The following is a 27,267-nucleotide window of genomic DNA, read 5'->3' as shown; positions in this document are numbered from 1 at the left end:
ATGGTCTACTCTTGGACAAGACTAAATAATATTTTAATGAAATTCTCGGGGTATTCAATTGGAGGAGTGTGTTCAATGGAGTGTTCCCCAGGGGCTTGTGGATCGCATCGAGATTATTGTTCTCACTTCAATGCCAATTCTCTCCGAAGGTTGGAAGATATCATGAAAACTCATTTCACGATATGAGCAGCAAGCTCATTTCGATGCATCGGGTTTCATTTTAAAGTTAAATAAAAAATAACTTGAACACGAGAAAAAAATTCTGAAATTTCACTCGACCGTTTTGGATATATGGGAGATTGCTCATTTGGGATTGCCTCTCGGAAGTGTTTTGTCTGCCTATTCTTTGCCTCAAGCCTCAGTTAACTAGAGCGCAGTCCATAAATTGTGGAAGCAGTAATTTAGATGAAACTATTCTCATTCAAACAATTCCAAAACTGCACTGAAAACCCCACACAATATCACACATAGTAAACTGGGATGATATCCAACAAAACCCATTGACGAACTTCCCTCCAGAGCTCCAAGAATGCACCTACAAATTCCGTCAATCAATGTTTAAAAAATTGTCCGCAAACACACTCTGGATTATTAATTATACCCGGGGAACGCGGTTAATTAAGATTAGCTATGGTGAGATTTATCCGCTCGTTGCCACTCTCCTTCAAAAGTTAAAGAGAAATAAAATATCTGGAGTGCACTGAGTAAACGTCAAAGCTCCACTGAAATACGCCCTCGAGGAGGACGGAATTGCCTCGACGACGTAGAGTTGAAAAAAAAAAAAGAAATTTGCAAAAGGAAAAATATCAAATGGAAATGAAAATAGATAAAGACGGGGAAGAAACACTGCCGTTAGGTTTCCGGCAAGCACGCGACGTTTCCCTGACTTCCTGAAAGATTTATCACCCCGAAACCGCGTACACTGTCTGAAACATGATGTATTTGGGGAGATAGCGAGGGGAGTTGTTATTTAATTCATTCTGTAATGTGCGTTATGGAGATTTTAATGATGTAATATCATTTTAATGGCGATGGCTGACGTTATAATCGCTTTTTAATCCCAAGTTTTTACGGAGAGCATTGATTCGACAGCAAATAATTCCTCGAAATAATTTCTAACGATGAATTGCCGTGAGGTTTTCATTCAACCCCGAATAGAATGCTCAGAATGCGAGACGAAAATAAGTTGAGATGTGCATTGTGATGTGTCTAGAATAGCCCAGAACTTTGTGATATGTAATATTTCAGTGTTGACCGGATGCATCCGTCCTGTCACAACTGATAACAGGAGAAAATATGATAAACAAGAAGAATCTCGATTTTTCCCCGCGAATGTCTACATTTTGGAGTACGTTTTTTTAGATTCCTGAGATGTTTGATGGCATGGGCAATCCATTCTCGCACAACTTTTGATACTGAAAGGAGTACTCAGGTCGGAATTCTCACACGACAGTTGCAGAAGATTAACCATCATCATGACAAGCAACATATTCGTGCGATGAACATCAGTCCAAAACAGCACTTTTTGCTCTTATTGCTTGGCTTGACATACCTCTCTCCGGGGAAATTCTTCATCGTCTCTTTTTGCATGTGACCTTCAAGAGGGCGATGACGGGAATTTTTATTCCGGAGAGATAACACCTTTAGGACTTCATACGTCTCCCAAACGTACTTCAAATATGTTAGGCATCCTTGACACACAGTCCATATCTATTACCCACATGTTATACATTATTTATATGAAATATGTGTGAAGAATTCAATGTTTTTTCGTGTATTATTCTCCCCTTCAGTTCAGAGAGTCTTCAGTGAAGAATGCCCAATCCTTTGTCCATCAATCCTCAAATTCTATTTTCTCCGTTGACAAGGGATTCCTGTTATATCCTCATTATGTCGTTCTCTCAACTATAAAATGATCGTTTACTCAACTCAGAATCCTGTTAATCTCCAGTGGATTGACGAAAGTCAGCTGTCACCATCTTCCGAAAACGATAAATCCTCGGGAAAGCCATTTGCTGGAGAAATATATGTCCCACCCGTTAAAGACGATCGTTTCGTTTTTCGCACATATTTCAAGGCACCGTCCGACTCGCTTCATCGATTTCAATTTCATCCCCCTGTGTACCCCTACCCTGGCTTCTTATCCAGTCTAACGTATATCTTGGCCAAAGTTGCCATAAAAATCATACTCGGCATTTTCCCGTTATATTTTTATATTCATCCTATTCGTAAGGTGGATCAATTTATCTGTTTCTCTGATTTCAGATTCGCTCGAGGAATCGTCAGGGATTCGGGGGGATTTTCGTGATGGTCAACATGGCTGTGAATTTATGGTGAGTTTACTGAAAGGGATTGTGTATTTCGTTGATATTTTAAATGGATTGGCTGGCAAGTGCTTCTCTCATTCGGTTTTGTTATGCCCGCGGGGATTAATATAATCAGACTAAAGGTTTAACTTTTTGCGACGATGAAGCGATAATTCAATTTCATATGAGCTCTGATATTTCGAGACATTTGTGCTTTAGTGACGGGAATATTCCACCAATTTTTTTGTAGGGAACAGCGGAATTATAGGGGCAAAGGGTCAAACGGAAAAAACTGAAAATGCAGCATTCAAATAATGAGGAAAACTTTTTTTTTTCATTTCCAATGTAGAAAGTGAGAATTTAGGCGTTTTGGATAGGATCCAACGTTGTTGCAGACGAACTAATGTGTCAAGGAAGGCATCTTGGCATTCGAGTGTGTAAAAGAAGCAAAAGTATGCAGAAACCGACCAAAAAGAGAAAAAAAGGGCGCTAAAAGAACAAAAAATAAAAAAGAGCAATAGGTGAAGACTGTCTCGTAGTCAAGCGCACGTGATACCGTAACAGGATCGTTTCGTCTCGCAAAGTTTTCCGTCTCCAGTACCGTAAAATTTCCATGGCATTTGCCACCCCTCAACTCTCATTTTCACGCCCTGTATCTCCACTCGCTGACGTAAATTTTCATTTTATCTAGCTTTACGTATCTGCTCTGCTACGTTTTCGAGGGAGACTGGTAATATAGAGGATGGTTTTCGTACTTTTCGAGTGTGGGTTAGCTCATTTCCAACTTCTACCCTCCTCTTAATTGGATCTTCAGTTAAAATGAAGCACTTGAATGCCTCGTTAGTTATACCTAATGATAACAAGTTGATGGAAAACTTTGGGCTTTGTGATTAAACATTTTATCTTTTTTCGACTATTGTTGTGCTTAATCTTGTTCATTTGGGGAAAACATTTCATGTCTCATTAAGAGGGCTTTCAAGAACATTGTTGTACTTCACATCAAGTTGACGTCTCAGTGGAGGGTTTCAATGGGATGAGTCTATTTCAATCCATTCAGCTTTCGCGAATTATCCGGGCAGTGAAATGTTCATTAATTCCTTTTTTTCAGTCTTACAAATGTCCCCCAGGCAAATAATACGATTGCGACACATCAGGGCTTAATTTAAATCTTGAAGTGTAGCTCAAAAATAAAATAAAAATAGTGAAAAATCACTTCATCTCACGTTGATAACTCCAATTCAACGGAAATGCCATGAATAATGAAGGGAAAAATCTTCCACCTCACTGGGATTCTCAACAATCGACACGAGACCAAACCAATTCCAACAATTTCCGTGAAAGCGCACCCCAGAGATTCATTTGATATATGACGTTGCAATAAAGGGAGACGAGAGAAAGATAACAGCAATGACACGTGGATGTTGCTTCTCGCTCCAGGTCGTTACCCTTATCGATCCAGCCGTCCACATTAGAGTAAGGAGTCTCGAGGTTTCCATTCGATGTTTCCCAAAAGATCTTTTGCCCTCCAGGAAGAGAGAGAAAAAAAAATGAGGGAAATTGTGTGTGACCCAGTTCTTCCCTGTTACAACTTCTTGGTTACCCCGAGCACCCTCGCGTTTATACTTTCATCGCAGGATTTCGCATTCAGCGGAGTGAATGCATTCTTTAGTCTAATGCGACATGCATTCAGGGGTTTTTTTTCTAGTCATCACGATGATTCCGGTTTTTGAGGGGATCCGAAAGAGATTCACATGGAAAATGCACGAGTTTGGGGGAAACAGAGAGACGATTATTACGCGTTTTTGATGAGGTCTGGAGCATATGTGGGGGGAGATGGATGAACTTATCATGAGCTTGACCCTTAATTGCCCGACCTTTCCCCCCTTGACGCTTCCTAGCCCTCTAGAGGCGAAGAAAAAACTTTAAAATGCCAACTCAACATGAAAAATAGAAGAAACTTGCCCACAAAATTGCACAAGTCCGCTTTCCCTAAAATGTAAAACTTTTTTCATCAGGGAAAAAATAATTGAGCCATTAAACTAATGAAGCCGTTACTCTCAATTTTTTTCTTTCCAGACAATTCCAGCAATCAGGGTAACTCACAAGTGCTCACTAATCCCCACTTAGGTTGACCCCAAGTGAGCTGGAGCAAAAGAGCATTGAAGAAGTACAAGCTCGAGGAAAAATAACTCGGGAATTGAGTTGATTCCGCTGTTTTTAGAATTAAATCAGTGAAGCCTCAAAGTGGCTAAAAGCGTAAGTCCACTTCGTAGCTGCCACCAGGAGTTGGCCTCCAGTTTGGAGTCACAGGTGGAGGCTGAGGATAAGCGTGGACCGAGGCGCATGCCTTACCTCGGGCCTGACATGACAACCCGGCTGTCCGCCATGTTTTACACGGTCGAGGTCGGGGACACAAAGTTCACCATCCTCAAGCGATACCAGAATCTCAAGCCCATTGGCTCTGGCGCACAGGGAATTGTCTGGTAATTCTCATCTCTTTCATATCCGGTTTCATTTTTTTACTCGAGGTATTGATAATTTGATTGTAACGCCGGGAAAGTCGAAATAAATGAGAAATGTTGAGCTCAAGTTGACTGAAGTCACCGTGTTTTACTATTCAGCCTCTCATTTTCCGAGTTTCGTGGTAATAATGTTTATTACTCCATTGTTTTGTTTATTAGCGCTGCCTATGACACTGTTACTGCACAAAATGTCGCCATCAAGAAGCTCTCCAGGCCATTTCAAAACGTTACGCACGCCAAAAGGGCGTACAGGGAATTCAAACTCATGAAACTTGTGAATCATAAAAATGTGAGTTTGCCTGCATTTTCATACTACTGTTCCATTCAGATGGCATTTTCATATTTCACTATGTGGACAAGTATTCTTCAGAGTATTCAGTAATAAACGACGAGTAATGTCGATTTTTTATATTTTTTTAAACAGTAAATTGTCCTCATAATAAGTGATTTCACTCTTGACGTAGTGCTTTAAAAAAAATTCCTCTTGCATATTTCTCCCCTAGATAATCGGTCTGTTAAATGCATTTACTCCCCAACGATCCCTCGACGAGTTTCAAGACGTCTATTTGGTGATGGAGCTGATGGACGCCAATCTGTGCCAAGTCATTCAAATGGACCTCGACCACGAGCGCATGTCCTATCTCCTGTATCAGATGCTCTGCGGCATAAAGCATCTCCATTCAGCCGGCATCATTCATAGAGTGAGTATTCAATGCTTCACGTATCCATTCATCGTCCAATCCAATATCAAAATTATTCACTCCTCCCTCATTTTCTTATTCAAAAATCCATTGAATAGGACTTGAAGCCAAGTAATATCGTCGTCAAGTCGGACTGCACTCTCAAGATATTGGATTTCGGCTTGGCAAGGACCGCTGGTACGACATTTATGATGACCCCGTACGTTGTCACACGCTATTACAGAGCACCTGAGGTCATTCTTGGTATGGGATACAAGGAGAATGTAGACATTTGGTCAGTCGGATGTATAATGGGCGAGATGATAAGGGGTGGAGTACTCTTTCCTGGTACTGATCATATTGATCAGTGGAATAAAATTATCGGTGGGTACCAATCGCACGAAACACAAATATTTGTGATAAATCGTCCAAAAAATACCATTCGAAATGAATTTTTTAATGGAATAAAATAGAAAATATTCATTTAATTTCCAATCGAATCAGCAGTTGATTTTATTTCTCGATTAGAACAACTTGGAACACCAGCACAAGAATTCATGCAACGATTGCAGCCAACAGTACGAAACTACGTGGAAAATAGGCCTCGATACATGGGTTATCCCTTCGAGAGGCTATTCCCGGATATTCTCTTTCCCACAGACTCCTCGGAGCACAATAGACTGAAAGGTGAATCTAGATGAATAAACTCTTCATTGTGGCATTCACCGTGTCACCGTGTAATTTCAAGTAACACTGTTATTATTATCGGTTGCAGCGAGTCAAGCGAGGGATTTACTGTCGCGCATGCTGGTGATCGATCCTGAACGACGTATCTCGGTCGATGATGCCTTGCTGCATAATTATATCAATGTGTGGTACGACGAGGGCGAAGTTAATGCTGTGAGTATTGGTGATTTAATTGGGTTTTCTTCCAATTCAAGACAGATGAGAAAATGTTCTCATCAAGATTTTTTGTTGCTCTCGATTCTACTTCCAAAAAAATGTCCCTGTCTCCTCTCAATCCCTGTGGTGTTAAAAATTGAATTGTATTTTCATGGACAGTCTCCAAGAAATTTTAGTGGCAAATTTTTAACTCATTCGCATCGAGCGAAAATGTAAAAATTCCAGACGAAGATAATTATTTATTCATTCCATTCTCCCCTTTTTAGCCTGCACCAGGCCCCTACGATCACAGTGTGGACGAACGAGAGCACACAGTGGATCAATGGAAGGAATTAATTTATCAAGAGGTCATGGAGTATGAGACAAGCCATAATCCATCAGCAACACCCCAGTCATCAGTCGATACTGTTGCTGGATCACGGTAGACACGCCGGATGTGTCAAATGTTACGTTTCCTGGAAGAAACGAAATATTGTTCCCAAAAATTTCACTCTAATTACTAATTGAAATCTTATTCCGCCCGAATTTGTTTTTCTTTTGTAATCTAGAAAAAAAAATCGAGAGGTCGAGCAACAAAAAACAAATTCATGTTTTAGAGTATTTGTTTTTTCTGGAGTTTGATTGTACACATTTTTATCCTATTTTGAGAGCTTTTCATGGGAATTGCATGGCCCGTATGTCTCCTTTATGCCTGGCAAACACGAGCACATCATTCACAGTGTTTTTTTACCCCTTTTTGCCTCTATTTTCATATCGTTATGGGAGTAGTCCACTTGGGGACGATTTATTGTCACTGGATTTATTGTTGCTCGAATATTTCGGACAATCATGCTTCACCATTCAAAAATAGTTAAAATTTTAGAGTTTTGAATGAGGAATTGGCAGTCGACTGGAAAAAATAGTTGGAAATTGAATGAGTTAATTTCATTTTCGAGAACAGCAGTTCAGTTTTTTTGAAAGAGTGAAATTCAATGGTTTTTCTTCATTCTCAAGACATTTTTTCAAGTGAAAAATGATACGAATTTTTTTTTTCCTCCAAAATGAAATCAACTAATTCTGTTTCAATCTCTTCACTTCTGTGTTGCTCGACAAAGCGGTTCGATAATTACCAATTTCCTTTCCACAAATAATTTATTGCGACTGCCCCAAGAATGTACAGTGCAGAGAGAACAAATCGATTTGGATAAAGTGGAGAATTAATGAAATTATCGTTGTGAATTTTTTTAAATTGAATTGATCTAAGTTTCAAGGGCCCACCAGTGGCCCATTGTACATTTAGTCTGTCATGAATAAATTCTATTTGTTATAGATTGAAAAATGTAGCTAAGAGTGAAAAAAATAACTGGCGATTGTGTCGAGTATTCAAATAAATGAAAATTCTTGTGACACATCGAGGAGGTGAATTCGTGCAAATTGTAATTTGTAAAACCGTTGAATTTTTATTTTCCACTGAAATGAATAGTTATGTGAATATATTGCTACAGTCCGATCCAAATAATCAAGCTTTTGTAATACTAATTATAATAAAGTAATAATATGGCTAATTGAGTATATAAATATTAAATGAAATAATTATTGATAATTGCATTGCACACGAGGTTTAAACTAGTTTGTTTGTATGGATGTGTGTGTGTGCGAAGTGAGAGGGAGAGAGTGCGAAATTTGTCTGAAGAATTTTGAGAATTTTATGAGGTTCGAATAAGTAAGCCTGGGAATTTTATGATTTTTTTTATGGACTTTGGTTTTATGGAAATGTCGCTTGATATTCGTGTGCTCCAACACTTGATCCACTCAATGGACAGGGTATAGACAAAATAAAACAGTTGAATTTGTACTTCTTCATATCGATGAAATTCACCCGATGTCCAAAAATATGAATATTACTGTATGTTAATTTATTATGTAATTGTGGGGAATGAGGAATTTATTTTTTTTGCCACTAGCAATAATTATCGAACTATTTTTGTGGAATGGCTTGTTTGAATTGAATTCCTGGATTATTGAGAACTAGGAGATAATGATGAAATTTTATGTTTGTAATCTTTTTCTTTTGTTATAACTTCATTCTAATAATATTCTTTCTCTGAAATATTTTCTAAAGATTTTTTACTTCTGCCTTTTTTAATAATGTTTCAATGGTGATAATGATCGTGATTCGAGATGGATAGTTGAATGACACAAATTATACATTTATAAATACATCACGGAGGGGTGAATACAGAATAAAGCAGAATAGAATTTAAGAGTGAACTGACGGTTCATACGATAATTGGCTAAATTAATGAAAAAATTATTCATTAGGAAAATACACACGAAATGGATTACGAAAAAATAAACAGATGTCAAGGGGTAAATCGTAATGGGAGATTGTTCACATTAGCAGAGTGCATTGCATGATTCTAGACGAAAATGTCGAGAGATATTTTTTGCAGCTGAGAAAAGTCTCTATAAAAAAAAGTCTCTTGAAATTTTCTCTCACCACTCATTCCCAGGATAACTCTCCACTCAACAAAACGTGAAAAATCAGCTCTTCACGTTTCACCACCTCTCTCCTGTAGTAATAATTCCCTGGCCCTTAAAAGATTCCCCAAAGGACTCCTCTAGCATCCCCCGAAGTCCATTTCGAGTGCAAATTAACAACCAGAGGAATGCCTGTCTCAAATCGAAAATTAAAAAACCCAAAAAAAAATTCAATAATTGAGCAAGAACCCAACAGAACACCCTAATTCTGCTTTTTAGACGTAGAACTAGCCTAGACCCGCGATTATTTTTTACGTACTCTAGAAAGTTGAGCGTCAAGCGAGTGAAACAACTGTTTAATTAAACAAAAAAAAAACTCGAAACGAAAGGTAAAAAAAATCTAAGAGACTTCGCAGTGCCTCTTGATCTCGGAGGTAATGGGCTGCGCATTGTACAGCTTTTTCTTCATTGTTCTCACTGGGGCATTAAAAAAGCCAAAAAGAAGAGGAACGAGTCGCTGGCGCTGACTCGTGTTCGTTTTTTTCTACGTTTTCCAAAAAAAGAAAATACAAAAAAAAAATGATGAGAAGGCAAACACGGGACATTATGATAAGTCTCTTCTTTTCGTGCATGTGTGTGGGTGTATGTGCGTGTGATGAAGGGGAAAAAGAATATTCGTAAAAGAGCATGAGAATGGATGGAAAAATGCTCAGAGAAAAAGAATTTCTGAAGAGACAGAATAATATGAAAGAAAAAAAAAATGCGAATGAAGTAGATAGACACTTAGCCGATGTGTAATAGTTGCAACTAGAGCTAGTAGCCGATAAACACAAGAAAAATGAGAGAAAAAAAATAAAATAAACAACAGCAAACAAATAATAAAATAAATAAATAATGGAAGAAAACATGTAGTCGATTTTAGCAGTGCAAGTAGATGAAGTTAGTTCGGTAGTTGAGATGAGAAAAATTGCGCAGTGTAATCATAATTTATTATAAATATTATCGCAATTAACGTTTAATTAAACATTATGTTACCTCTTCTGTAAATAAAGTACGATAATAATTATTATAATTATTATAGGGCTAAGGGGAATGTGTAAGGAGACATTGGGGTGAGGATGGAGTTGACGTTTTGAATTTTCTGTGGAGGGGGGAAAATTAATAAAACATGGAATGCAATAAACCCGTGTGTGAATCGATTCAATTTGTTGGTTGTTTTCATTGATTCCTTTTCTTTCATTTTTTTTGCTGATGAGTCCTATTTTTTTTTATCCTTTTAAATTAATGAGACATTATTAATCATCATACGACAATATGTTGTGTAAACTTGGCTATATTATACTGTATTTACATTATCTGCAAATAGCACAATAAATTTCAAGTCTTAATCATTAACAACGATATTAAACTTGAATATTAGCTAGATGGATCGCTTCTCATCAGTTGATTTGAAATAATCATGTTCACGGAATATCCAGTGGTAAATTCGTGAGCAATACGTTCTTGATCATTGAAAAAATAATGTGAAGAACAATTCAGAATTCGTAAAAAAAACAAACTACCCCAATTTCTGAGATAATTCAGTCATTTATACAAAAGAAAAGAAACTGGAAACATAAAAAAAAAAAGAAAGAGACATTCATCTTAAAAATAAGTAAAATTTTCCTAATGATGGGTGAGATTATCACGTTTGGAAAAATATCAATTACCTCAATGTTTATGCCTAAAAGTCGAGCGATACTTTATCTACATATAAACTCTATAAACGAACTTTACACTCTTTCTCATTCTGTTGAATCTTATATCGTGGCTGGATCGTAATGATTGTTTTCCTTTTCACTAGTTTACACAGTTACAGTGTTAATCATCGTCTGAGGATCGCTGGTAGACTGGACCAAACTTGTTCATGTATTTGCGTACAAAGTCTTTAGCTTTATGTTTTACGTTCTCGTTGCACTGCAACTCGTCAACGCTTTTGCAGTGCTTGAGTTCCTTTGCCATTACGAAGTGAGTGAGCTGAAAAAAATATGATTATTAATTTCGCATTTCGTGAAGCGGTGTCAAAAAAACTCTGACGTTTTTTTTAAAATTAGTTAATTTTAATTAGAAAATAAATTACCTTTCTCGCCAAGTACTTGAAGTCCTCAGTATTCGTAATTCTCCCTTGCTTGCAGTCATTCTGTCTGTAAGGATTCAAGAATTTGACGATAACTGTGGCCATATTGACTCTAAAACTGTCTTTAATCTTCCTCTCAGCAGTGAGTTCATTGGACTGAGCAATGGCCTGCAACTTGATAGCAGTGTGTCTGGCCTGTGACTTGGCTTTATTGGCTCTCCGATGTTTTCTCATTTTGTCGATGTGCTCCTTGAGCTTGCCCCTTTCCTTCTGACGTCGAAGTTTATCTTTAATGTCTTTATACTTCTTATGGTCCACTCGGTCTTCCTCTCTTCTCGGCTACAATGCCAAGTTGACAATAAAATCATGATGAATAAATGAATGTGAAATTTATACAATTAATGAGATTCCTAAAGAGTTTTAAATAATTAATACTTGTCGCTGTTCTCTGAGTACTCACACTGATGATCCTCTCCTGCACGAGTCCATCCCTTCGTTTCTTGGCCTCCGGTCCAGCCCCGGCAATCCTCGGATCCCTCAATTTGCTCCTCTCCCCCTCGACCACCCTGACCACCTCTCCCTCGTCCCAATCGTCCTCCTCCTCCTCGTCATCTTCCTCGCTCGAACTACTCTCCTCGCTGGACTCTTCACTCGAAGAAGTCTCAGGCTGTACCCCAATGTGCGTCGGTGGAGGTGGCAGCCACTGCGAAATCCTCTCCTTCACGTGATAATAGTAGTATCTCCCCCTGGAGTCCTTCGCACACTTCCACCTCGGGGGTAAATCCAACGGAGGAATCTCCGGCTGAACCGTCTTCACTTCCTCCTCGTCAACAGTCTCCATCGGTGTGGCAGTGACAATATTCCCAGAGGCAGCCTCACTCACACTGTCGTCAATAAAAACCCTGGTGACCCCCGCGGGAATCGGAGGTGTGCCATTATGCACGGGGATGAGATTATTCTGCATCTGGAGATGTCCTTCAACGAATTGTCCCTGAGGTTGAGGCATTCCAGGATAGGGTACCCCAGGTGGAGGGAATCCAGAAGGTATTCCTGGCCCATAAACGGGTGGAGGAATACCTGGAGAAATATCCGGAGGCATGCCAGGCACCTGGTGAACATTATGATTAATCCCCGGGCCAATTCCCCCAGGACTCTGCCCCATGTGCATTTGATTATGCCCCATATGCATCTGATTGTGCCCAGCAACCTCTCCCTCGTGCACAGGATACCCCTGCCACTGTCCCAAATTAGGATTGAAGAACAGGGGATACCCAGTGTTGGGATCAATCACCGGAGTGACGAGAGGATCCAGTCCCAGGGCAACACACTTGGACTCATGATGTTGAAAGGCCTCTTGCTGCTGTCTTCTGATCCTCTCCTCCTCCTCCTTAGCCACCTTCATAGCGAAGAGCTGTCTCCTCTCGTATTTAGATAGCCTACGCACTGGCACCAGGTTCGATCTGTCTTTATCCTTATTCCTGTAAGGGTCAGGGTCAGGGCTCTCTCGTCCTCTCCGTCGATCCCTTCTGTCATACCCCGAGGATCGTCTCTCATACCCCGAGGAGACTCTCCTCTCTTCCTTCTGGGAATCCTCTTTATAACCGATATCAGCTTCTCGCTCGTGCTCCTTCATCTGCTCGATTCTCTCCTTCTTTGGTATTCTGAAGACTTCCTTCAACGACGACCACTTTGTCAATAATTCCAGAGCAAGGTCTACGATCATTTTGACGTTGTCTGACTCGACAGGACTCCCCTGGGCTTCCCCGTCCTTCTCAATCGGCGAGCCCTTCTCACTTCCTTTACCCTCCACACTCTTGTCATTGCTATCACAGTTACTCTCCACTTCATCCTCGATCTTCGGTTTGCTCGTCTCATCACTCGGAGATTCCGCCTTCGGGGAACTGTCGATAATCTCCTGCGACCACTTTTCAACGACCCCAAACACCTTGCTATCCATCAGCATCGTTTTATTCGGTATTGGCAGTGTATTCAGCGTTTTCACGAGCTCCAGCCTGAAAACCCGTGCTTCGTCACTCTGAATTCCAGCGACATCCATCATGTAACTCCAGATCAACCTCAAGCCGTGATAATCCAGGAAGAGTCGTCTGCAGGCCTCCACCCCAGACTGCAGAACCTTCAGCAATCGACTCCTGTGATCCATCTCCCTAGACCTCACCATCAATCTACTCAGGGCCAAAGTATGCGTTCGATTCTTCAGGCCACAGCTGCAGAGCTTGTCAATCTCCTCCTCCAAGTCTTCATCCTCCATGTAAGACTTCTTCACCTCTCGTTTCTTCTTCTTGTCCTCCCTCTCTCGTTTCTCCTTCTTCTCAGTTTTCTCTTTCTCCTCATCGGGAGTGTCACCGATCCAGCCCCTGCAGGTGGCAGCCTCGCAGTAGCACTTCTGCGCCTCCTTTCCGTACCTCTGGAAATGGTAGTCAAAGGTTATCTCCTCGCCAGCAGCGACGAACCTCCGGTTGAAGAACCCTATCCTCAATTCTCCATTCACCGTCCACTTCTGGGTCTCGGCGTTGGGGTCGCAGCTGTGATTAATGAACCTTGAGATGTTTCCCTTTATGGTTGCGTCGATAATCTGATCTGACTTGAGAGCCATGAAGTAATAGTGCTTGTTCTTGTCTTTGGAATACTCCTTCGCTCGTCTCCTGAAGTCCCTGGGGTCCAGCACCTCCCCAACGTACTCCATGATGAATTCACCAGGCTCTAGGTCCTGCACAGCTCGCAATCCAAGTCCCTTCTTCTCAGTCCTGAATACTTCGCACTTGGCGTAGTCGCAGTTCTGAAATCGCTTGTTGGTGCATCTTTCGTTGATGTTGCAGCGAGGGCCGCATTCGATCATCAGGAGACGATTGAGGCAATCCTCTCCGCAGCCCATCTCCCCTCTCTCGAGTTCCTCTTCCGTCAGAAAACAGTCGCAAGTCATTCTTTTAGTTTCTTTGTTGGTGTAGCGTTCGGTCAAGTAGAGATTCTCCTTGATTATCTCAAACTGGCTGAGACGCTCCTCCAGCTCTGGGTCAGTCTCCTCAGGTGCAGGAGTCCTCTGGGGGGGTTTAGGCACTGGAGATGAGTTTCTCGACTCTTTCAATGACTCCGATTCACTAGATATTGAGCTGCTCGACACTGAATTCTCAGGGAGTGAAGGAAGAGCTTCAGCATTCGACGAAGATGTCGATGAATTCAGAACTGAGTTGAATCCCAATCGTGATGTGTTCCCACCCATCTCCAGTTCACTGGACCTTCTCCATCTCGACTTGACTTTAACCGGTTTCGTCGAGTCTGAGTCGTAGCCTGGGGTCACCAGAGTCAAAGGGGCATTGACATCCGAGGGAATTGACTTGTTGCTGTTCTCTTTGTCCGATTGTGTCTCCGATTGACTGTCTGGGGTTGAGGCCGTCTGGAGCTTCTCTCGCTCCTGCTGAAGGGCTTTGGTGACATCTGCGATGGGTTTGGTGACCAGTCCCCTGCCTCGTGGACGCACCTTCATCAGTCCTTGAGAGCGAATCCTGCTGCTCCGGCGGACCCCAGAGCTGTTGGACCCTGACTCAGAGCCTGTGGTGTCTGTGCTGCCACTTCTGGATCTGAAAAGCTTTTTCTCCGAGTCTTCCCCCGTGGATTTTTCCTCCTGGGGTTTTAGGGTGACTGTGTCGTTGCTGTTTTCACTGCTCGACGAGAATTTTTGGTCCTCGAAGGGTTTCAGCTCCGGTTCACTCTCTCGAGATAATTCTTCGAGAGGCTCCGGGGCTTTTGAGGCTTTGGCACTTGGTGTTGGAGACCTCGTGGAGGTCTCATTGCTATTGTCTGAGTCTTCTATGGGAGTTGTCGTGAGGGAATCCATGAGGAGATTGTTTTCCGGTAATTGGTCGAGGTTTTCGTCGGTCTGAGGGGATTTTGAGGGCTCTGAGGAGGCGATACTGGGGTTCGTGGAGACTGAATCCAGGTTGGAACAGCTAGAGTCCTCCAGGACATCCACAGGCTGACAATTGTCTGTTTTCTCAGGAATTAGTGGAGGTTCTTCAGGTTTAAAATCCGAATTCTGAGGTTTTTTCAATTTTGCCTTTGCAGCTCTCGGTTTTTGTCTTCTCTCGATCTTCCTGGGGACTTCTGGAGGATTTTGAGGGGATAAACCGTTGGAGGGAGGATTATTCTCAGGATTATCATCGGGAATGGATTCCTCAGACACTTGAAGGGATTCTTCAACAACCACTGTCTCTTCAACGATCATTTCCTCGACTTTTTCACCCTCCACAAGACAATTCTCCAGTTTCTCTCGGTCTGAGTGATCCCTAGAGCCCTCAGACTCCTCACTAATTTGTGTTTTCACTTCACTTCCAATTACTTCTTCACAATTATTACTAGTTAAAGGGTCTTCGACACTCAAACACTCAACTCCCTGCTCAATAACTTGATATTCACTGGCTTCCTGATAATTTTCCTCACCAGCAACACCCTCGGGGGTCTCCATCACCATAGCCGTTCCATCCTCACTCTGAATCACGTAAACTACATTACTCCCCTCGAAATTAGGCTCCTCCACTAGAAGAACCTGTTCAAGAACGACATTGGAGTCTTCCTCGACGTAATCAGTACTTTCAACTTCTTCAGTCTCCACCTCCATTTCCTGACAGATGATCGTCTCCTCAATAACATCCTCAGCAGTCCAAGGCTCTTCTATCGGAGGAGCATCCTGAGAATTTTCCACCATCATCCCAGGGGGTTCTGCCTCCTCTTTCATCTCCAAATCATTCTCTGAGTCAATTTTTTTCTCAGGAACTGAATCATCCTGAGGTGACATTTTACCATCTGGTGGTGGTATTGCATCATCTTGAGGTATTACTTGCTCTTCAACTGCAACTGGATCCTGCTGGGGTGATGATGCCTCTGTTGGAGGAATCTCGACCTCTCTAGCATCCCCAGAATTACTCTCATCATTTTTCACAGAACTTTCAACGGTTTCCGGACCAACATCTTCATCCTCAACATTGTTAACAACTTCGGGGGGTATAATTTCCTCTTGAACCACATTTTTTGGCTTTTGAACGACATTTTTTGCCTCTTTGGGAGGCCTCCCCCTCTTTCGTTTGACAACAACTTCAGGTGGTTTTGGAGGCTCCTCAGGGGCACTTTGCACCTCTACATGTGTCACCTCACCATTGAGCTTCTTTCCGTCAATTGACTGTTTCCTAGCTATCTGACGACTCGATTTACGAACAGCCACTGGGTTAACTGGCTTGCCAGGGGCATTTCCATCGCTCTTCTTTCTTCTCGCCATTTTCACACACTCCAAAATGCCTGGAACAAGGGTCAACGTGTTGGTGATTGTCCTCGGGGATTTGAGGTTGGGTTCGAGGTGTACTGGGACTCACCAGGGCTTCACTACTGAAACGTGGGGATTGAATTGTCCATTTTGGATTTAGATTCACTGCTAGTCCCTCATTATTCTCCTTGAGCAGTAGCGAGGGAGGGATACCTGAGATAATGGGAAAACACGTTCTAATGAATTGATAAGAGGTGAGATTACTGGGACTTACCTTAGAGTTGGCTATCCTCGAGGGTTCCATCAAATTGGAATGCTCCTGGGGATGATTGGTGAGTCGAGTGGAGTCTCGATATTAAATAAAATTCTTGTGATAACTGTTTGGTGATGAGAAAACAAACGTTTTCAGGGCGATATCACAGCTGAGGGCTCATTAACGGGGACAATTCCAGCGCAGGGGGAGACTCCGGTTTTTAAGTGTTTTCGGATGATTTTCGAAAAGCCCTTGGTACGGGTGCAAGGACTTAGCGGCGAATTTTACGATTGGGAATGGGCTAGTGAGACCCGATGAGCGACAGTGGAACGGAACGAGACAGATGCCGAGGATCGGGCATTGAGGCGGGGGTTCTGAGATGGTAGAGTTGATGTTGGTGGGCTACCGCTCGTTTTATGCATCTTTTTTCTCCATTATTCGCGAAACATCCATCAAATGTGCACATTTATCACTTGTTTTAAAAGTTTAATGTTGATATTGAGGATATGTGATGTCACAATCCTCACGGGCACATAATTTTATTGAAAATATTCATTTTATAATTCTATGGTAAAGGATATCGGTCAGCTAGAGCGCGATATAATCGTCGGGCGAAAAACGAAAGAATTGTTTTACCGACGAATAGTGTATAAACATAATTTCAGATTTTTGAAAACATTATCTAGTTGTCCAAATTATTAAAATATAAATAAACTATTAGTTGCTAACCTATAAAATTCCATTCCTTAATTATCTCAAATTATTCCCATGTGAGGGGGACGGGAGTCGTTTGGAAAATGGCGATATACACACTCCCGGATGGGCAGAGACGTCCATTTGGGGTTTGGGAGGCTGTCGGAGAGACCAGGAATGGCTTTACCGACCGCGGAGTAGGGAATGCAAACCCCCCAAAATGCTCAAACAATGCGAGAAAATCGTGAAAACAATATCAGAAAATTATGGAAACAATCAATTCTCCACGAAGAAATAATTCAACGTCTTCCCCTTAGCGCAAATACACGTCAATGTAGCTTATTCCAAGGTGGTGGGGTGCCTGAACACTCGGTGAGAGGCAGGGGGCAGGAAAAACAGAGGTTAGCTTATTGAACAACTACCCTAGTCAGTCTCTATCTGCCTTTGTACTTCACTCGTTCCCATTCCTCTTGTGTGCATCTTTCATTTCATTCCATCCCTCTTGCTCTCCCCTCTGCCCCACCAGCGGACTCTCGGCCTCTCTCAAACAGTCGGTGTCTTGTGGGTGATGTCATCTTTGTCAAGAGTCGAGTGAAACAAATACGGGCCACGGGCAGTTGACGAAATACGACTCGTTGGCCCGTTTTTTCACGTTCAATTGTGCACTGTGAACTGTTATGTACGTCACCGAGTTATTTGACGTAGGAATCACTGATTATTCATTGATTTCGAGAGCCATAAGGTCCGTGAATAAAGGGTTTTTTGTGCTCTACCCTCTTATTGACTCGTGCTGGAGAGTGATAATTGACCGGCTCTAATCAGCAGTATAAACTCATTCACGTCTTGGATATGTCAGGATCGTAGACTCGGTGAGTTATTTTTTTTCCCGGAATCTTCAATTTTTCCTTTTTTTCCCTCGATGATTACCGACTAGCCGACCAGTTGGAGATGGATTTTATTTATTTTTAGAGGTAAACGAATTTAGAATGGACACAGGTTTGGTGAAAATAGTTTTGTGTAGTCGTTTCGCCCGCATATTCCTCCTTCACCTCGTGGATTATTCCTCCGGAATCAATTGATTGATCATTTTTCCGGGCACTATTTTTTGTGGTTTATTCATATGTTTGCCAAGTGCTTCCCCAAGAAATACTCGTCCGACGAGTCAGTGTCGACGGTAAGGTTCATTGATCCCACATCTCTACAGCATTCATCAGGGCATTAACATGTTTTAGAGAAAATTGTTTTCGTCGGATTGAAGTTCTCTTCATCTCGGGTGGAGTGAATGAACGGTTCCAACTCACGGGGTCATACGATCCCTCGAGATATCTCGGAAAGGAATTAATTCATTCGTTCCAGACCAAACGATTCGACTCGACGTGAATTAATTAATTTTAGTTTTGGAATTTCGCTATCTCCTTCAATTTCCTACGGTCGCTCATATCGCTCTCTATTTATTTTCTAATATCCTGGTTGTTGATCACAAATATCATATCTTATCAGTTCAAGAATGATTTGAACGGTCGGAGATAAAAAAACGATGCCATGTCTTGTTTTATTTTCATTCACGTCATCAATGAATCTGTAGGACCGCAGAATGGCGCTTCTGAAGATGAATTCCAAGAAGTGGGTATCGGTCTCGGGTTTTTCCTCTCTACTTCCGGATGACAGGCCAATAACGGCAATCAGTGTTGTCGAGGATATCGAGAAATGTCCGCCAAATTTCACTGTTGTAAGTAGACCACATCAAAACAACTACAAATGAGCCTTTTTAAATCTCTAACATGTTCGAAAAAAAAAACAATTTTCTCTTCCCTCGATTTCAAAGCCATTTCTCAGGTTTCAAAAATGAGACCTGATCCATCAAAATGGTAACATTTTGTCGGAAGATATCGATACTTCAGTGATGACAAGAATTATTCATCTGAAATGATTTAACGTGAAATCCTGCCACTTGCCGTTACAGGTGTCGAAAACCTACGATCAAGATATTGACGCTGATCTCTGGCGTGAGAGTGGTCTCTTCATTCGAAGAAAAGGCAGATACATATGTCACTCGAAAACCGAAGGAGTACCGAACTACGTTGTTCAGGAAATAACGGTTATCAATGAGAGAGAAACACCACCAGATGGCTTCAGCATGATTCCCCAGACCATAGACACCGGTATGCATAACTCAAAATGATAAATAACAATGGCACCGTCACTCCCATGAGTTTCGTAATACTCTGGATTTTCAGACCAAAAGGCATGGAGGAAGAGACAGGTGTGCTACAAGCTGAGGAATAGGGATGCTTGCTCAACTGCTGTGACGGATATCATCGTGTGCAGTCGAATGAAGAAAGGACCCACTGGCTTCACTTATGCGGGGTAATGAATTTTTATTAGTTGGGGGAGATAGCTATGTGCAATATTTTTTCTCAACTTTCCAATAATTTCATGAATAAAACGATTTAAAATGGAGAATTAATTGCAAAATCAGATGTTAATTTTTTGGTGAATTTCATCCTAGTCTTTTTATTCTACTCTTTTTTTATCTTTTAGAGAGATCAATGGTGTCGTAATCTGCTACAAGACTAGCCAAATAGTTAATGGCGACTCCAGTTCGCAGTCTTACGAAAATATAAAGTGAGTGTTGAATACAATTTGGCATTTTAAGAATTTTTGTTCTCCCTGCCTCCAATAATCAATTTGGATTTAATCTGTTGATCCAGTGTATTACAAAACGTATCGCCAAATCCATCAAACGGAGTGCCTCACCGAGTGCCCCCAGAGCGACCGCCGAAGCCAAAATTCTCCCCCAAACCACAGAATGGAATCTATCCACAGGTGCCAGCAGCTACAACAATAAAAAAAGATATTGACGAATCGTTGGACCGTGACTACGAAGTGCTCAGTCCAAGTGCGAGAATCAAACCCACTAGACCAGCACCTCAACCTCCAGTGTCTTCCCAACTGGGCTCTGTGCCCATGTATGGCACACTGCCAGGATCATCTGATCTTGATGGTGTTCCCTTTGTGCTCAATCCTCTTCTGAGCCTCCAGAGTGACTCCGGATTTGTGAGTATTTCTCTCTCGTCCACGAAAAGATTTTTATCTCGTGGCATTGCCACAGCAATTGTATAATGAATTAATTGTTTCCAGAAAATTCCTGTAATTAAAGTGCGCACTCGTCGAGAATTAGATAAAGAGGTGGGTAATTATGAGAATTAAGTAATGGCTTTTGATAATTCTTCATTCATCCCCGGATTGAATTGTTAAGAGACAAAACAAATAATCAATTAAAATCAATCATTCCTTAGACTATTTCCATTCACATGCATTTAATGATCAATTCTGTTTTTTTTTTTTTCGCAGTATTATTACGACTTTCGTGCAGAACGAGAGACCTAAGGAACTCGCAGGTCGATAATCGTGCCAAACGAATTGTACGAAGTACCATACTACTTATAATCAACAGTTATAATCCCCACGTTTTGTATCCATAAGAGTATAGCGTTTTAACCAATACGAGTGTAATAGAGTGCCTGACTGAGTGATTCATATTAATCAAGTGAGAATACTGTGACACCTCGCAAGCCCATAAGGTGAACAAAAAAAAATCATTGATAAATTCAGTAATGAAGCCATGAAACAGAATCAATCAATTTAAATTTAAAAATTAAGTGTTCTCTAAAATGAAATTGATTTTTCCTGTTTTACCCCTTCATTGCTGACCTAGTGTCATTCTAAGGGAAGTAGGAGACCGATTGTTTCATTAAAAAATCATCCGCTCCACTTACACCTCATATCTTCCATAAACAACACTTTATATCGTCTAGGCGTTGGCTATGTCCCTAGACTAATCAATACGAGTATTGTATTTTTATAGAGTTTGGTTGTATTTTTTTCTATAGTAGTTATTAAGTGTTTCATATGTGACTGTATGATACGTACTAGTTGCTTATAAATTAAAATAACAAGTTTAATATTATTGCACAGGTCACTGATTCAGTCGAAACAAAGAAACATCACGTGAATAAATTTCTTTTTTCAAACGTCTCTTATTCCTTATTTCATCCTCCCTTCATATTTATAACAATACAATGTGAAATTTACAATAGAAAAAACAGGGTTTATTTAATTACAATACTTTCATAAAGATCTTTTCACGTTGTTCATTATTGTATAATACTATGCGGTAATTCAAACACTGAGAGTTGCGAAATAACCGCTAATGCTTCTGGGAAAGGGGAAAAGTAATTGATTTTTTAATTGTGTGGTGGAACGAGATGAGTTAATTTCACTCAGTCTTCAATGTTTTCTGGATATCTTGCAGTTGCAGGGAGTTGGTAATATTTTTTTAAAAATATTTTCTGTGGCTCGTTCCCCCCTGGAAGAAAGTGCCCCCCAAAGACTCCTCTCGTGCCAGCACTTTGAGTTAATCCTCCCACGCTCTCAACCTCTTCTCCCTGAACCTCTTGGGACTCGTCGGTGGACTTCCAAACACCGACGCCACCAGTCATCATACAAAAGGTCCCGTCCAGTGCCTGACCTGCGTCTGATTTCCACTCTTCTCCATTCCCCCAGTCGCCTTGATCTTGCTCTTGTACTTGACATCCTTCGGCTTCAGCATACTCTTGTGATTGCTGAGCAGCCTCGAAGGCGTCAAAATGGACTTGGTGCTGAGTCCCGTGGCCTCGAGGAAGTGATCGTAAATTCCATTGGAATTTCCACTGTCTCCATTGTTATTATCCTTGACACTCTCCTGCCGACTGAAGACTCCATTAGTCAGTCTCTCTGAGCCGTCCCCCTCAGGCCTGTCAGGATCGTCCGACAGGTCGCACTCATCCAAATTAAACTCCTCGAAATTCTGCCTGATGTCCATCTCCTCCAGTTCCACAGGTTTTCCCTTTGCAGTCTCCTTAGTCTTGTCACTCTCGCCGATTTTAAACTCCTCGAAATGCTTGACGATGTTCGTCACTCTGGGAGGGTCACTCTCGTCGTTGTTCACCGCCTTTCCACCTGGTTTCACATTTCCATTATCGACGTTCGACTTTCGAGGGGTTTCCTTGAAGTTCAGACTCCTCGCAGTTGGGATTGGAGGCTTCGTCGGAGTCCCAGTGATCCCGAAGATCCTCTTGACGTAGGCTGGGGTCTCACTTCCCTGGGGATGCTTCTTACGAGTCTCGTCGATCAGGAACGAAGGACTGGGGATTTTCTTCAGGATCAACGTATTGTTCTTGAACTGGGGCTTCGGTGGGAGGGCCGGGGGTGTCTTGGGAGGAGGGGAGATGACCTCGGGGAGGGACTCGATGTCCTCGTAATCCAGGTTCTTGGCTATTGTGAGACCCTTCGAGGACATTGAGAGACAGGTTTTCTCCTCGATCCTCTCGAGTCGTAGGATAGGAGAGGGGGAGGATCTCGATTTTAAGGAGAGCTCTGGGGAGGCCGAGGGATTTCTAGGAGTTGTCGACAGGTTCGGCTCGATTATTACGATGGGAATTGCTCGGGTCGACGAGTTCTCGTCGAGCTCGTCCTCTGGACTCGATTCAGTGGCACTCCCAGAAGGAATAAGGTGGCTTGAGTGGGGAATCTTCATACCGTATTCATCCTCGGAGCAAGCCTCGAGGTCTTTCTCGGGGGTCCCCTCCTCGGAATTTCTCCGCTCCATTTCCGAACCAACGGACTCAATGTCCGATAAACGGGCCGGTTGAAAACTCACGATTCTTCCACGGTGTTTGAACTTTCGTGAGACCGAGAGAATTGTCTCCTCATCCTCCATGTCCCGGAGGAGAATCTGGTTCACGCACTCCAGAACGGAATTGTGATTGCTGTTGGGGCGATAGGTGTTGTGACGAATTATGTCGTCTGCAATTCGATCCTCGTCGGGATCGCTGTACCAGTTGCCGCTGGTTTCCTCCGGGAGCTTCTCACCAGAGTCTATTTTCGATAGTCTGCAAAAGGAAATTAATGAGCATTTCACTTCAATTGGGGAAATGAGAAAAAAAATTCTTTTGACGCTCTCAAAATGCCCAAAACCAAACTTACTCTCTTCCATAAACTCACCCATTATTATTGGTATTGTTATTATTATTATTATTATTATGGCTGTCATCAAGGAATTCTGTTTCATTTTCCCTGAGATTCCTCTGGTTATTGTTGTTGTAAGAATTCACATAAATGGGTTCGCCCTCTTCTTCGTCACCAGACACAAAATTACAGTCCATGCCGTCATCCTTGCTGTCGCTCCTCGTCATCTTGGTTACTTGATTGTCAAAGATGACCAGGGGATCCTTCCTCACGACCCCCACCCTCCTCCTCCCAATGGCGTTGTCATCCCCCAGATTCTCCAAAACGGTTCTGCCCTCGCTGTCGCTGTCCGAGTTGTTTCGAATTTGCCTGGTGGATTTGTTGAGAGTCGAGCCAGGTGAGATGTCACTGCTCTCACCCTCGCAAAAGCCCTCAGTGCTTATTAGCGATGGACTTCCATCGGTGGTTGTTGTCACAATGGATCCATCAGTATTTTCACTGCTCGTTAGGCTCTCCTTGGAGACATCACTTCCCGCAAAACTGTCAGTCTTCCTGACACAACTCCTCATCTCGTCATCACCACCACTGAATTTCGTAATAATTTCTCTCTTCAACCTCTGAATATCGTTCCCAAGACCATTGTCAAAGCGAGTAATATCGGCCTCCTGATCTCCAGGAGTTTCTATAGTCTCCGGTGTCGAGGGGCTCTTGCACAATCCCTGTTCCCTTTTACTCTTTATGTAATTCTTTGTGTATCGTCTCAACTTGGCAATCTCCAACTGCTGATTCTTGATGACATTGTCCTTCTCGCATAACTGCTGTCTGATTGATTTTTGCTCCTGTCGTAGTCGTGACTCGAGAACTAGGAGGGCACGGAGGATTTTAGAGAGCTGCTGATCCCGCAAGTTTCGCTCGGATTCGTGACACACCGTTAGAGAGTCTAGCTCCCGGACTAATTCACGACAACGCTTTGTTGCCGATTTTAAGGCGTCACGGGTACGGCTGAGCTCCTGCTTCAGGGTGCGGACTTCTGTCTCCATCTGTTGATTGATCAAATTTTTCATTAAGTCCAGGACTTTAATTTTAATTAATTTGGGCGGGAGTTTTTCCGTTTTCTCTAAAAAAAAAAGTCTCAAAAAAACAATTCGCTATCTATTCTATTCAGAGATATTCAACGAAATGTAAAAGAGTTTTAAAAAAACCTAATTCCCCCGTCTCCCGTCATCTCCGAGATATTTTCCAGATACTAATCTTCCATTCTCCGGAGGGAAATTAACTCATCCCTTTTTGCCACTTCACTGAATTATTATGTTCATTACGTCTTATCCAGAATTGAGATAAAAGCAACATAACAATTTTTTTGACCATATTTAGTTGTGGGTGTTGAATTTCATGAGTGCCCTTCGTTCACTTCTCCAAAGGGGAAATAAAAAAAAAGAGGATCGTGATTCACACGAACCCGTTTTGGGCCTGTACCCACCGCCAGTCAAAAACTCGTCCCCAATGCGCCAAGACGCCTAAAGGTGCATTCACACGGGGGTGAGAGAGAATAGATTCGCCATAGGGAACTCATCCTCCGGGAAATAATTATTCTGGGGATTGGGATATTACTGGAGGGTTTGACGTAGGTTCTCCGTAATTGACATGGGGTCCATTCATTTTGGGCCTGAATTTATGACTGGGATAGACTAGGCGGACTCGGGCCGCCCAGCGAGACTTCGACCCGGCGCAAGGTGCATTTTTATTACATTCGATGTTTTAGGACTAGGGAGGAGAAAGCATTTTATACAACTGATCATTACTTGATAAAATTTTGCAAGAGATTCTACGGAAAATGAAAAAAGAAAAAATTGTGAAGGTAAAAGAGCATGACAAAAAAATTTTTTCTTCAATTTCTACTGCCCCTCGAATAAATGACGCGATGCGGACGAATCAAGTCGCATTTCAACGGGAATAGAATTTTTTTCATTTCATCCTGCCAATATTGAGTGGATAATTAAAGATTGTCATTTTTTCCTGATCGGTTTTTGGGGAATATCTCAGAATGCATTGGAGATGGCAAAATTTTTCTATACACCATTTTTGTAGCTCCTATTTTTCACAATAAAAAAGGTCCTTACAAAAATACCCCTAGCTCCAACGACTGCCGAGATAATCCCCAAAAACAACCTAGACAAAATCTAGACCACCTGAATCAAATCCCCAACTTTCCAACGGTAATTTCCATTTTCCCCATTCACGAAACCGTTCGACAAATGGTAAAAACCGGTCGTGCGTGACAATAATTCACCAGTCGGCGTGGGAGCAATTCCTGAAAATGCCCATAATTTCGAATCACACTAACAAAATTCTTGGAAGTAACTTTTTCTCGTGAAAAAGGTCAAGAAGATTCACAAGCCCATGGGAAACAAAAGCCTCTGATCTCGATACAATTTTCCGTAACGCTATGCAACCAGACTGAAATTGCGCAAAAAATAAAGAAAATAAATATATATATCGCAATGACCACCTTCACTCGCCATTGTCTATTCCCACCGAACTGTCTATAACAATGCAATTCACCGAAGACTCCAATTTCAAGAGTTTCAAGTGGGTAACCTCGTGTCTATTCAATGCTATTTCTATTGCAATTGCCCCACGTAATGACAGATCATTAGGTTGAATTGTTATCCGCAATTAAATTAATCACACGATTTAGAAAATGTGACGATTCCGTGATTTTAATTAATTTACCTTTCGACGTTGTTGCTTTGAGGAATTTCACTGTCTCGAGGTAATCACGATTCTCTCACAATAACTGGCATTTATCACTGATGATGTCGACGTTTTAATGCACATTTGAACGACGATAAGTATTGTAATGAGAGATAACAAAGGAAGGATATTTTCTTTATTTTTTTTTTTTAAAACGCTAAATTATTGTGCGCGGTCGCGATGGCGGGCGCGTTTGTACTGGTCAAGTCTCGAGAACTCTCGACGTGAGAGAACGGAGCAGGCGGCGGGGGAGGAGAACGGAGGGGACGCGGATAGAAAGGGCAGCACAGGGAGAGGGGCACTTCTTCTTTCACCCAGGTAACCGTATTGCCGAGGTATTTTTGTTGAATAGTGACCACTGAGGCTTGACTAAACCAAAAATTATGGGGATTCGAAGGCTTTACATCAGCTGATTCTCTCAGATGAGGCATTTTTCATGAATATCTGCTGTGATTTTGTCACGAGAAGGGGTAATGAATGCTAATAAAAATGAAATTTTAATTGCTCATTAATACGTAATACCCCGATAAGATAATTTTGAATGCTATTTTTGTTTTTCCTCTCTCGCGATCCGTGTAACTTGGTCTCAAAGGCATTAATTCTCGTTCTCGTTATCTTCATGTATTATGAATATTCTGGTCTACATATCCCGAAAGGATAGAAAATGAAGAATTGACTCATCGGGGAACTATTCAGAATTCAAATTAATATTTGGTGACAAATGGAGTGTGACCTTGTCAAGTGTCACAGAATATTTCTCATGATAAAACTCCACATTAGAATCCTCAAACATGAATATCCCAATTCGTTGGAAGTATTCGAGACATCTAGGTCAATTAACATGAGCGGAATGTGTGACGTCGTAATAGTACTTTATGATTGAAGTAAAAAAAAAATAGTTTTTTGCATCTGTAGAAAACTAGCCCCGATTTTAGCAGCACAATTACTAGAACTTTGATAGGAAATTAATTTCGTAAAGCCATAAGTTTACTGAAATACTGACGTTTTCATTATTTTTTCGTTCCAAATCTCCTCATGATGACTGAAAAAAGTGTTTCTCTTTTCTCTTGGAAAAACTGTTGTGCCTATTTCTGAAGGTAATGTCCAATAAACGCAATGAGAGTCCATGAACTTCTCAGTGCCCACTGCTACCTCTTATTCCCCCCGTATTGATGCGTTAGGTGTCTAACTGTTGATTCATGACGTGTATTATCATTCTTTATTTGCGATCGTGATGCACGAGAACAGGGGGAGATTGTCAGGGAGGGAAGGGGGGCGGCGGGGGGGGGGGTATAAAAA

At 41.7% G+C, this 27,267-nt stretch overlaps 4 protein-coding genes across 15 annotated transcripts in view; 2 read left to right on the top strand and 2 right to left on the bottom strand.

The window, feature by feature from the left end:
• The window catches only part of LOC107038916 (stress-activated protein kinase JNK), a 28,206-nt gene extending 18,131 nt beyond the window's left edge, over positions 1–10,075 (top strand). For all 6 annotated transcript variants that reach the window (XM_015258271.1, XM_015258267.1, XM_015258268.1 and 3 more), the window contains 8 exons: positions 2,266–2,333; positions 4,383–4,789; positions 4,988–5,117; positions 5,332–5,529; positions 5,628–5,892; positions 6,037–6,195; positions 6,284–6,408; positions 6,678–10,075. In XM_015258271.1, the coding sequence (XP_015113757.1) occupies positions 4,650–4,789; positions 4,988–5,117; positions 5,332–5,529; positions 5,628–5,892; positions 6,037–6,195; positions 6,284–6,408; positions 6,678–6,836 (1,176 nt within the window). In that variant the 5' untranslated portion in view covers positions 2,266–2,333; positions 4,383–4,649 and the 3' untranslated portion in view covers positions 6,837–10,075. The remainder of the gene's footprint in view (positions 1–2,265; positions 2,334–4,382; positions 4,790–4,987; positions 5,118–5,331; positions 5,530–5,627; positions 5,893–6,036; positions 6,196–6,283; positions 6,409–6,677) is intronic.
• Positions 10,076–10,186: 111 nt separating this feature from the next.
• On the bottom strand, positions 10,187–17,024 carry LOC107038915 (probable histone-lysine N-methyltransferase CG1716). The gene is made up of 5 exons (XM_015258264.2): positions 16,534–17,024; positions 16,369–16,472; positions 11,448–16,294; positions 10,991–11,326; positions 10,187–10,887 (listed from the first exon to the last, which is right to left on the bottom strand). Exons 3-5 carry the CDS (start codon positions 16,272–16,274, stop codon positions 10,732–10,734), a joined length of 5,319 nt encoding a protein of 1,772 aa, XP_015113750.1. The 5' UTR covers positions 16,275–16,294; positions 16,369–16,472; positions 16,534–17,024; the 3' UTR covers positions 10,187–10,731.
• Positions 17,025–17,615: 591 nt separating this feature from the next.
• Positions 17,616–21,239, top strand: LOC107038949 (multivesicular body subunit 12B). The gene is made up of 8 exons (XM_015258324.2): positions 17,616–18,074; positions 18,791–18,934; positions 19,169–19,367; positions 19,443–19,572; positions 19,747–19,830; positions 19,917–20,262; positions 20,347–20,394; positions 20,560–21,239. The coding sequence occupies exons 2-8, from the start codon at positions 18,800–18,802 to the stop codon at positions 20,593–20,595; spliced, it is 978 nt and encodes a 325-aa protein (XP_015113810.1). The 5' UTR covers positions 17,616–18,074; positions 18,791–18,799; the 3' UTR covers positions 20,596–21,239.
• Positions 21,226–27,267, bottom strand: part of LOC107038945 (putative uncharacterized protein DDB_G0289263) — an 18,364-nt gene continuing 12,322 nt past the window's right edge. For 6 of the 7 annotated variants that reach the window (XM_015258312.2, XM_015258316.2, XM_015258318.1 and 3 more), the window contains 2 exons: positions 23,251–24,254; positions 21,226–23,138 (listed from right to left, as the gene is read on the bottom strand). In XM_015258312.2, the coding sequence (XP_015113798.1) occupies positions 21,707–23,138; positions 23,251–24,254 (2,436 nt within the window). In that variant the 3' untranslated portion in view covers positions 21,226–21,706. Of the gene's footprint in view, positions 23,139–23,250; positions 24,255–25,947; positions 26,264–27,267 lie in introns of those variants that run through there. The other variant, XM_015258317.2, reaches the window with a different exon arrangement.

This window comes from Diachasma alloeum, unplaced genomic scaffold (assembly GCF_001412515.2).
Source record: "Diachasma alloeum isolate Michigan unplaced genomic scaffold, Dall2.0 Dall_scaffold_00289, whole genome shotgun sequence".
Classification (NCBI taxonomy): Eukaryota; Metazoa; Arthropoda; class Insecta; order Hymenoptera; family Braconidae; genus Diachasma; species Diachasma alloeum.
The sequence above is the reverse complement of the archived record's forward strand: the minus strand, read 5'-3'. Positions and strand labels throughout refer to the sequence as shown.